Below are 11,491 nucleotides of genomic sequence, written 5' to 3'. Positions count from 1 at the left end.
TGTGCTTTATTATTAATTTCCTCATGTTTTGCTCTTGTTCTCCCTCTCTCTCCTTCACCCCCACCTCTTTCCTTTCCAATGATAATGTGATGTTGCATGAAGGGGATTGTATAGGTATGCATGGTTGATGGTACTACTGTTTGCTGCCTTCTGAGATAGGTTTGAGCAACCAATCATGAAGGAGAAGCTGGTCATCAAGGGTCTTGGACTGGATGGAGGTCATCCCAAATTATTCATCCCAAATCCCATTGCTGGCCCAGGTGCTAGACACATTACAAAAACGGATGAAAATTACACATTTTTGTGTATATCATAAATTGCCCAGCTGGTACCCTAGCCTTCTATTCCATCACAACTTTGTATTTCAGAAGCAATCAATACCAAAGTAATAGCCAAATAACATTTGACACTGAGCACCTGTTATATTCTCCTTTCTTACCGTAGGGACACACCATACAACGGCCCAGTGTGTGTACATGTAATGGAAAGATCTGGGCAGTCCTGGCTCCCTAGTGTGCTGCAAACAGGCATCTCTCTCTCTCTCTCTCTCTCTCTCTCTCTCTCTCTCTCACACACACACACACACACACGCGACACACAACATTACATTTTTACATAGTATATAAAGGTGGTTCTTTATGTTATTTGGTACTTTGGAAACATATACCAAAACATGTACCATTTGGTACATAGAAACGTTTTTATGTCCTAAACATCCTGCTGGGAAAATCTTCAAAGCTGAAAGTGCAAGAGACTCTCTAGGGATGGCCGGTGTTTCTATAGGCTCTGGGGTCTCATTAATCCACAGATGACTTTCAAAGGGCTGGAAGTGTACACACCCCATCTTCTTAATGGTGGTCAAGCTCTATAGGAAAATCTCCAAGAAGCTTTTGGCCAGAGCAAGCATGATGTAACAATGTATGGAGCATCCTTCTCACACTTGGCAACACATTTCTTCTTGTGAGTGAAATGGAATAAAGTTTTCACCATACCTTGATTATATACTTTGTAGGGATTTCAGAGGCCAGATTCATTTGTTTAATGTGTCAAATCTGGTCAATAGTCCTCCAACTGGCTATCCCTGATCAGCTGCAATGCTTTAAGATGCAGGTAGAGTCACCAGTTTGACACCTATAGCCCAACCACATTGGATTAACAGTAGCAGAACTAAAAGGTGGTCTTAGGCTCCTGAGGTTAATGGAGGAGGGACAGCCATCACAACACTCACATTCCAGATAATGGCAACTAATAGGCTGAAGGATTGCACTGGCTCAGCCCCAATTATATGCAGTTAGCACTAAATGCAGAGTGCCTGTTTACACATTTCCCTTTATGCCATTTTCACACCACTAACTTGAATGAGTTTACACTGGAAATAAAGAAAAATTAACCTCACTGATTCAGTATGATGACTGAAAAGGTCTGAACTGAAGGCTGCCCTGGACATAATTGTCAATTCTTTACCAATCACAGCTTGCATGAAATTGTAATTCAGGGTAAGGTTGTATGTTATGGCAATCGCATGGTAACTGTAGTCATGCTTCAGCATGTATCCATCATGTAAGTAATGATGTCATGGCTCAGCTATTTTTTTGAGTTTTCAAATCACAAGTGGGGCTATGGTGGAGCATTCCATTCACAAAAGCAGTTCAGCTGCTGAAAAGGCCAAAGCTTGCTGTCCATATGGTTCAGCACGATGAAACTGCTAGCAGCAGGTGCTGTGCAATGAATTACCGCCAACTATGGCTTCTATACCAATGCAGAGACCCCGAAAGGAGAGCCGAGCTGGGAAGAGGGCACATTCTGTGGGTACTCACTAGAAAGGTAAAATAGATGCTAGCAGCCTGCATTTGTGAACTACCTCTAAGAGAAGGAAGTGATGGTCATTCTCTGAACATTTGTCAAAAGTGCCATCTGCCATTTGGCACAAAAAATGAAAGCGCAAAACAAGTTAAGAGCAGCATGCCTCTTAAATCCTACACAAGGTGAGTTGCACTGGAAGCCTTGGAGGAGGGTTGTCTCAGAACTGATGCAGATGCAATCACACTCAATGTACTGTCTGTATATGCTGTTGGAAACAACTGTGATGAAGACTGTACTCTATTTGCCATACAGGATGTGCAGAAACGTATGAAACAGAGTGTGAACACTCACTTTTTAACACAAGTATAAATCTAGACCAGTTTTCTCTCCATGTCACCCCCCACACATACAGTGATTTCAGGTTTGACTTACAGTGGGTATAGGAAAGAATCACCCCCTTTGATAGCCCTTAAATTCTGGTTCCTTTACATCCTGAAATGAAAACACAAATAAAATTCCCTTCACCAGCTGTACTTATCCAATGCAACCTATAACATCCAACTGAAAAAACATCACAATTACAGTCCAGAAAAAGTGTCAGAAATAAAAAACAAGAATTACTGAGATTGAAAAAGGTTCACCCCCCCCCCCCCAATGTCAATATTTTGTTGAACCACCTTTTGCTTTAATAACAGCCTTGAGTCTGTTGGGATACTTCTCTATCAACCTTGCACATCTAGACGGAGCAATATTTGCCCACTCCTCCATACAGAACTGTTCAAGTTCGGTCACATTGGATGGTAGGTGTTGGTGGACTGCTATCTTCAAATCTCTCCACAGATTTTCTATGGAATTTAGGTCTGGGCTCTGACTGGGCCACATGAGGACGTTCACTTTTTTCTCCTTCAGCCACTGTGTGGTCAATTTTGCTGTGTGCTTCGGATCATTGTCATGTTGAAAGGTGAATCTTCTGCCCATCCTCAACTGTCTGGCAGAGGGTAGCAGCTTTTCTTCCAGAATCTGACGGTATTTTGCCCCATCCATTTTTCCTTCTACCCTAACGAGAGCCCCAGTCCCTGAGGCAGAGAAACACCCCCACAACAGGATGCTGCCACCTCCATGCTTCACTGTAGGTATGGTGTGTTGTGGATGGTGAGCTGCGTTGGATTTACGCCAGGTGTACTGTTTGGTGTTGAGGCCAAATAGTTCAATCTTGGTCTCATCTGACCATAAGACCTTTTTCCATTTGGCATCAGAATCTTCAAGGTGCCTTCTGGCAAAGCTCAAACGAGCCTTAATGTGGCCTTTCTTGAGACGTGGCTTTCTCCTTGCGACCCTCCCGAACAAGCCACATCTGTGGAGCGCTCGTGAAATTGTTGTCACATGCACAGAACAACCACTCTTTGCCATGAAGTCCTTTAACTCCTTCAGAGTGGCCATTGGCCTCTTGGTAACCTCTCTTACCAGTTTCCTCCTTGCTCTTCCATCCAGTTTGGAGGGCCGACCGGATCCAGGGAGGATAGCAGTCCACCAACATCTACCATCCAATGTGACCGAACTTGAACAGTTCTGTATGGAGGAGTGGGCAAATATTGCTCCGACTAGATGTGCAAGGTTGATAGAGAAGTATCCCAACAGACTCAAGGCTGTTATTAAAGCAAAAGGTGGTTCAACAAAATATTGACATGGGGGGGGGTGATCCTTTTTCAATCTCAGTAATTCTTGTTTTTTATTTCTGACACTTTTTCTGGACTGTAATTGTGATGTTTTTTCAGTTGGATGTTATAGGTTGCATTGGATAAGTACAGCTGGTGAAGGGAATTTTCTTTGTGTTTTCATTTCAGGATGTAAAGGAACCAGAATTTAAGGGCTATCAAAGGGGGTGATTCTTTCCTATACCCACTGTATTGTAGCAGCACTCATTCCAGATTTGCTAGGTGGATGAGATGGAAGCTTTTGTTGTTGATGATGTCATTGTTATTTGGGTTGTATTGAGAAACACTCAGATTTATTTTTTCCTGATTTGCTCCACAACTCCAATCCCGATTTTCACTCAAGTCTGAAGAACTGAGGATTCCTCCTCAAGCCAGCTCTGGGGCACCTGGCTCTGTGTATGTTTGGGCTGCGTGCCCAGTCCTGGGGTAAAGGGCGCACTTGCTCTCTTAACCCAGATGTAAGCCCAGGTAAAAGAGCCACCATCCAGCTCCCATATTCCAGCAGAGGTGGCCCCTCCCTCCCCCAACTGCCACCACAGAGCAACCAGGGACCATCTTGCTCTGAGAGGAGGAGAGAAGAAAGAAGTGAGACTAAGGCCCATGTAAAGATGTAAACTGTGAGTTGATAGGTTGTTCTTGTAAAGTTTTTTGGTAAACCACTTTAGGTTTGCCTGAAAAGCGGACTATAAATACAAAATAAATAAATACAAATAAAAGTCAGCTATACCACTCTAACTGATTTCTATAGAACATATATTTGCCTGAAGAAGGTAGAGTGAGGATTACTGACTGGATGATAAATTTCAAATGTAGGGGAGCATAAACAAGATCAAATTATTGTACTTTGGATTAATCTGTCTAAAATAAACCACCACATCTATATAGCCACTAATGTGGTTTAGAATACTTGTGCTTATGCACGTAATGGAAATATTTTAAAATACCACTTCCCCAGTCTTTATTCACCCTGGTTTTTAGTAGATGTTAAAGTGTGTTAAGGGTCACTAACTGCAAATAGGTGATCTTTTGTGCACCATCCTAATTAATGACTAGAACACGGGGTGTGTAGAAAACAGTAGATTCCCCATCACAGTCTAACTATCAAGACTGAACACCATGGGGGGGGGTGTTCATTGAACTGACATATCTGTTTAAATAAATTTTAAAAACACACACTTAAAACCAGAAAAGGAGAAACAAAAAAGAAAGCAAAAGGAAATGGGGGGAGTACCAGGGAGGAGGGAAAGTGATGGAGAAAGTCATTCAGGAGTGTAGCAAGGTTGGAGTGAGCCCAGAGACAGGATTTTAAAATGCCCCCCCACCTCACTGAAGCTCAGCTCATGAAGTAAAGAAATCTTAAATGAGGCTGAATATAGTGGTAACAAAAAGCACTGAATAGTGGTAAGCAAAAAGTAAAACTCTCTCTCTCTCTCTCTCTCTCTCTCTCTCTCTCTCTCTCTCTCTCTCTCTCTCTCTATATATATATATATATATAAACCTATGTGCCACAATAGAAGTCCATCCTAAATTATTCTTTTAAGGTTTTGTAAATTGTGGACAATGCAAGTCATTTAATGGTACTAGAGAAAGACATGCTGTTCTGGTAGCTCCAGGTCTTAACACTCACATCAGTTTCGGAGGATGAATACAACTGGAGGAAGCCCGGGCGGGTGCTCGGCTGGGGGAGTCAGTCATGTGACTTGCCTCTGCCCCCCCCCAGGCAGTGGGCCCCCAGACAACTGTCTCCCATTGCCCTGTTCTAGTTACACCCCTGAAGTGACCCAACTCTAATAACAACTAATTTTTTAAAAAAAGATGATCTGAAGAAACAGTTTAATATGCTTGGGCTACTACTGTACTAAGCCACCTAATGGCACAGCAGAGAAGTGACTTGAATAGCAAGCCATAGGCTTGAATCTCTGCTGTATGTTTCCCAGACTATGGGAAACACCTATATCGGGCAGCAGCAATATAGGAAGATGCTGAGAGGCATCATCTCATACTGCATGGGAGGAGGCAATGGTAAACCCCTCCTGTATTCTACCAAAGACAAGGAGTCAACACCGACTCCACTGCACACTTTACTTTACTTTACCACTGTATTATGTGAATAATCAGAAAATATTCTGTGCTCATCTTTTGCTGTTAGCAGTAATCGAAAATGAATCAAGATACTTATATGATTATTTCACTACTTTTAACACTTGCTTATGTAAGGCTGGCTTTACCCCACATGTGATCTAAAAATTAATCTGGTCTCGGTGCCTCCTTTGCCCTACTAGAGCAGATGTTTTCAAATCATGGTCTTAGAAACCCTGGGATGCTTCGGAATCTTACCAAGGATTTCTCAGTGGCTGTGACGGGGATAATAAAATGTAAAATGTATTTATTTATCTATTTATCTATTTATTCTATTTCTATACTGCCCTTCCAAAAATGGCTCAGGGCGGTTTACACAGAGAAATGATAAATAAATAAGATGGATCCCTGTCCCTAAAGGGCTCACAATCTAAAAAGAAACATAAAGGTAGACACCAGCAAGAGTCACTGGAGGTACTGTGCTGGGGGTGGATAGGGACAGTTATTCTCCCCCTGCTAAATAAAGAGAATCACCACGTTAAAAAGGTGCCTCTTTGCCAAGTTAGCAGGGATAATATTGGAAATCTTTCAGTGCTAAAATATTTTAATGTCTCTAACACATCCCACAGTTCCAGTTTGATTTGTAAGGAGTTGTTCCAGCCTGTTCTGGTCCAGCTTTTATTACCATTGGGAGCTTCTCATGCCTACCCCTGAGGAGGCTGCAAGCTCCAAGTAAGGATGGCATAAAAGCTCCATAAAAATCAGACTAGGTCCCTAAAACAGTGGGATGTGTTGAGACACTTGAGAACACTTTAGACCCCAAACCCTTCCAATATGGTAGTCCCTTTCCAAACGAGGACCCTTCCAGAACAGAATGGCTGAAATGAACATTTTGTAAATAATAAATGTGCCAAAAAAGGTGGAAGATGTTAGAGGCACATAACAACACTATTTTGAGCAGGGGCATAGCAAGATTGGAGTGGGCTCAGAGACAAAATTTTAAAATGGGCCCCCCATCACTGAAGCTCAGCTCATGAAGTAAAGAAATCTTAAATGAGGCTGAATAGTGGTAACAAAAAGCATAGTAAAATTTCTCTCTCTCTCTCTCTCTCTCTCTCTCTCTCTCTCAAACCTATGTGCCACAATAGAACATCATCCTAAATTATTTTTTAAAAGGTTTTGTAAATTGTGGATGTTGCAAGTCATTTAATGGTACTAGAGAAAGACTTGCTGTTCTGGTAGCTCCAGGTCTTAACACTCACATCAGTTTTGGAGGATGAACACAACTGAAGGAAGCCCAGGTGGGTGTGCGGCTGGGGGGAGTCAGTCATGTGACTTGCCTCTGGGGGCCCCCCCAAGGCAGTTGGCCCCCAGATAACTGTCTCCCCTTGCCCTATTATAGTTACGCCCCTGATTTTGAGAATGATATACTTGCATTATTAAAATAGTAACCCCTTCCCAACCCTAATTCATTTTTAACAAATAAACATTCCCACCTAGACCTTTGTCGTGTGTGGATCTGGCTGTGCTTGGTACCTTAGCACCAGTTGTTCTAAGATATACTGGTGGCTGGGACAATATATTTATGAAATTCATTTAAGAAATTTGTTTACAAAATGCCTTATCAGGTTGTTCCAGGCTGCTCTACGCCATTCTGGGCCATTCCTGGCTGTGACTGAGTTGATAAAAGTATAATATGGACAGCCTTCAGTGCTAAAACATTGTTCTCAAGTGTCTCCAACACATCCTGCTGCTTTTTTGCATCCAGTTTGATTTTGAAGGAGTCATTCTGGCCTGTTCCATTCTGGGTTTGGCTGGAAATGGGTTAATAATAATATTTCAGTAATACTTGGATTTAATTCCTAAGCTATTGTTTGCGTGTGTATTTAAGACACCCCACTGTTTTTGGCAAACACATTATTTATGAAATGTCCGTTCCTGGCTACTCTGGGCCATTCCGAGCTGTGAAGGAATAGACGGGAAAATTCCATTTCTAAGACGTTGTTCTCAAGTGCCTCTAACACAGCCCTCTGTTTTGAGGATCCAGCTGTGGAGTTATCACACCAGTGCTGTCAGCCGCTGCGGTTCAGTCGGGAAGCAGCTTGCCTAGAGGGCAAGAGGCTGTTAATTCAAATCCCCGCCGGTGTGCTTCCCAGATTGTGCCTAGTAAATACATTTAATCACCTATATTGGGCAGCAGCGATGTAGGGAGGTGCTGAAAGGCAACATCTCATACTGTGCAGGAGGAGGCAATCAGACAATGGTAAACCCCTCCTGTGTTCTACCAAGAAAATCACACGGACTGTGATCGCTAGGAGTCGACACCGACTCGATGGCACAATCTTTCCTTCTTTACACCAAGCGCTCCAAGAAAGCGGGACAGAACAGGAGACAAAGCGGCCCTGCCGTCCTCTGTCTTTCCGCCTAACTTCTCCACCCGAAACTAGAAAAGCACCTGAACAGCAACGCCCCACCAACGCAAGAATAACAGACTTGGAACCAAAAAGTAGCCGCCTTTGCCAACCAGCAGTCTCTTTTTCCTGCACCTGATAGGCCAAGCGCCCAAACTATTACAACGGGTACCGCCCACTCCTTCCTGTTAGCCAATTAAAGAGAGAAAGATGCGGCGCGTGCAAAGCTATTTGAATAACTTCAAGATGACCCCACTCACCAATCACTTTCGTTTTCCTGCCGGGGCCCCACCCCCAAGAGGTGTGGCTTGACGGGAAGCTGCTCTAGTTGTCATGTGAGTGGTGATCATATGATTTTTGGAGTGACCGGGGCTGGAAGGCTTGCAGTGATGGAGCTCTCCTGGGCTTTTAGGCTTGTGTTTGGGACGACGATACTATGGGGAACTGCGGCCACGTGTGGCTACGAGGTGAGCGGAATCGGATAGTGAATTGGGGTGTCCAGGTAGGGTCTGAGATCTCATGCTGTGAGATGGAAGAGGCTCTGCTGAAGTGTGTGGGGCTACGTCAGTCTCGAAAGAGTTTGTATGGAACACAGTGTGGGAACTGTTTCGTCCAGGGGAAACTGGAGAATCGGTGGGTAGGGGAGAGAAATCATGAAGGCTCCCTAAAGAATAATAAGGTTCACCCACAGGAATATAACATTAAGGATTCGTTTTTTAAAAGCTGGGACTCCTAGGTACTGAGGAGAAAAATCCTGCAGTGTTGGCAAGGCGTTCTATTCTAAGCCGAGCTAGAGGGTTTCTCGCTGAAAAGAGAAAGTGTGCAGGTCCTTATAGAGAGAGGTACTCTGAGAAAAGAAATAGACAGGCATGAACTGCAAAGATACCCCATGTTGTACTGTCCTCCTGTCCTCTGTCTTGACTAGAATAGCTGTCATGTGTAGTTCTGCACTCACAACCACTTAAATAGATTAGAATGGCTTCTTCCACAAGGTTCACTTGTAAGGGGGTGGGCTCTATCTTGTTTTTTAAATTGGGCAATTGCTTAAATTTTTAAACTGCTTAAATTTTTAAGCAGTGGCTGCTTAAAAATGTTTAGAGGCAACTAATCTATGTTAAATCAGGACCAGACAACTTGGAAAAAATGGTGTTCTGTTGTCATAAATGTAAAAGAATGGGAATGGAAGGGGGTGCTGCCAAATTGGAGACAAAATGCACACATCTAGAGAAGAGGCTGTTTTTAGCACAAACCCTATGGATTCTGTGGCAAACTCGCACAGTTCAGGTTTTTGCTTTGGAGCAGGGCTAGAGAATTGTTCTACAGAACTGGCTCAAAGTTTGACTGTGCCCAATAGTGGCTGACTAGATAGATGCCTTTGGAAAATCTTAGGCCGGATGGCAGTGGCCATCCTAGCATTTGATCCAGAAGCTTAGTGCTTCTGAACACAGGTTTCATTAAGCTAATTTATTTTTGAGATCTTCCAGAATGTCTCCTTGTTGTGGTTTATAGAACATTAGTTTTTGGCAGTATAGAAATGTAATAATAATGTTGCATTGGAGGATGATCTCCGTTGTGTCCACACTGGTCTCTTTAGTAGGGGGCTGTGAGTGTGGATTGCCAGGGCTGAGAGCCATGGGAAACTAGGTCAGGGTATGTGTAATCTGCCCTTTAGGGAAAATTCTTTTCCCCAGCTAATTGTGTCCTTCATCTCTAATTTGCTGCTTGGCTTTCCAATCTGCTTATGTTGTATCCTGGGCATTCTTCAGCCAGAAAGTCTGGTAAATTTTACTCCAGGTAAAAGCTCCTTAATGTCTCTGTATTCTGGGAAATGGCGTCACTGAAATGTAATTGTCTCTTATTATTGTTCATATGCCTCTAGTTATCACCTGTCTAGTGCTCCTGTATTAGGAGAACATCTGATGCTTGTTTACATCACCACATGAGCAGTATAAGCTGTCAGGTTCATGTGGGATGGATGCAGTGTGTGTGAGATCAAACGTCACATCAAGGTCAGATTGTCTATGGGGACTGTGTGGAGCAGTTTAATCCAGGCATCCTGGAGATCCCATGGCTGGCTGTTGTTGTCAAGGTCAATAGCAAAACTACCTCTGACATTTGAAAGCCAGCTGCTGTTAGCAGAGCGGCACAACACAGGCATCTAAGTACCAGTTTGGAAGGCCTCGCTGATTCAATCCTTTCCTGAGGGAATATAGTAACATCAGAAGAGTGCTCCCATAAAACAGCACATGCATCTCAGTTACGTTATACAGTCAGCCAGTCAGCTTGTCTGAGGAGGGTCTCCTCCAACACCACCACCTCCACCACAGATTGAAGAAATGGACAGGTCCCCCTCATTCTTCCCTCTAAGGCATGCACATGTGCATACGCTCACAGGTTTTGGGATGTCTGCTCAGTTCATTTTAGATTCCGCTCAGGAAGGCCCCACTCTGAATGCATGTGCACACACACTGCCTTGATACTGCCACCCAGAACAAAACTCATTCCTTACAGAGATGAAAAAAATTAGAGGGACCACTGGTCCCTCTCAGCATGAAAGGAGCAGATGCCTCAGAATTGAAAGGATGGTAGACTTTGCTGCTATGTGGCTGTCTTGCTACTTCTGAGTGGATAGAGAGCATTTACCAACATGAGACAGAAAGCAATTATTGCCACAGCCATTCTTTATTTATTTATCATATTTTTATACCACCTGATATGTAAATCTCTAGGTGGTGTTTAATCTGAATTTTAAAAACCTGAATGTACAATCTAAATTGGCTATACTGGTTTTGTATTAGGAATACCCCTTATTTGCTTTCCCCTTCACGTAAAATAACACCTACTCAAGAGAGGTCTCAAAAGCCTTTGAAGTTTCCCATATGAAAATGCTCTTGGGTTTTCCAGTTGAGCAGCTGTCATCCTTGTGGGTGAGGAAAGCAGAAGCTGCACTTCAGTTCCTTTCCATTGATTGCTAGAAGTCCCCTTGGACTAAGCATTATTCCATTGTGTAATTTTTGAATGCCTGTTCCATTCTCTTGCTCTGCTGCACAAAGTTTCTTTTTTTGTCACAAAGTGAAAGCACAGATAAGAGGACAAACTGTGGGCATCTGTTCCTCTGCTCTGCTGAGAAGCAGACCAATCTTGGGCATTACTCAGGAATACTTCCTACATTTCAGTGATACTTATTTGCATGTTTAAGTAGGCCGTGGATTTTGGCCTCTGAATGATCCAGGGTGATAGATTCCATTAGATTCAGGGACTAGTCCCTCCTCTTACGCTGCTGTCTTCTGTAAATCTCGTGTCTTTCCAAAACAGGCCTCACTTTCTGCTGTTCTTTATTCTTTGGCTTGTGCTTTTCTACCAGCAGCAAGGAGCCCCACTTCCCAGCTATTGCAAGCAAGCGATTTATTTTTTCATTATTATTCTTAGCCTCTAGTATCAGTATTGTACAAAATAGGTATTAGTTCTTAGCCTCTACCACCA

At 43.2% G+C, this 11,491-nt stretch overlaps 1 protein-coding gene across 4 annotated transcripts in view; it reads left to right on the top strand.

Moving 5' to 3' along the window:
* Positions 1-4,035: 4,035 nt before the first annotated feature.
* MAN2B1 (mannosidase alpha class 2B member 1) overlaps positions 4,036-11,491 on the top strand; it is a 35,766-nt gene continuing 28,310 nt past the window's right edge. The window contains exon 1 of one of the 4 annotated variants that reach the window (XM_053289050.1): positions 4,036-4,135. Coding sequence is in view for 2 of the 4 variants with exons in the window: in XM_053289049.1 (XP_053145024.1) it covers positions 8,359-8,475 (117 nt within the window). In the remaining 2 variants the exon portion in view is untranslated. Of the gene's footprint in view, positions 4,136-8,324; positions 8,476-11,491 lie in introns of those variants that run through there. The other 3 variants (XM_053289052.1, XM_053289049.1, XM_053289051.1) reach the window with 3 other exon arrangements.

The sequence above is a fragment of the Hemicordylus capensis genome, chromosome 2, assembly GCF_027244095.1.
Source record: "Hemicordylus capensis ecotype Gifberg chromosome 2, rHemCap1.1.pri, whole genome shotgun sequence".
In the NCBI taxonomy this organism is placed as follows: domain Eukaryota; kingdom Metazoa; phylum Chordata; class Lepidosauria; order Squamata; family Cordylidae; genus Hemicordylus; species Hemicordylus capensis.
This window is presented reverse-complemented; position numbering and strand designations above follow the sequence as displayed.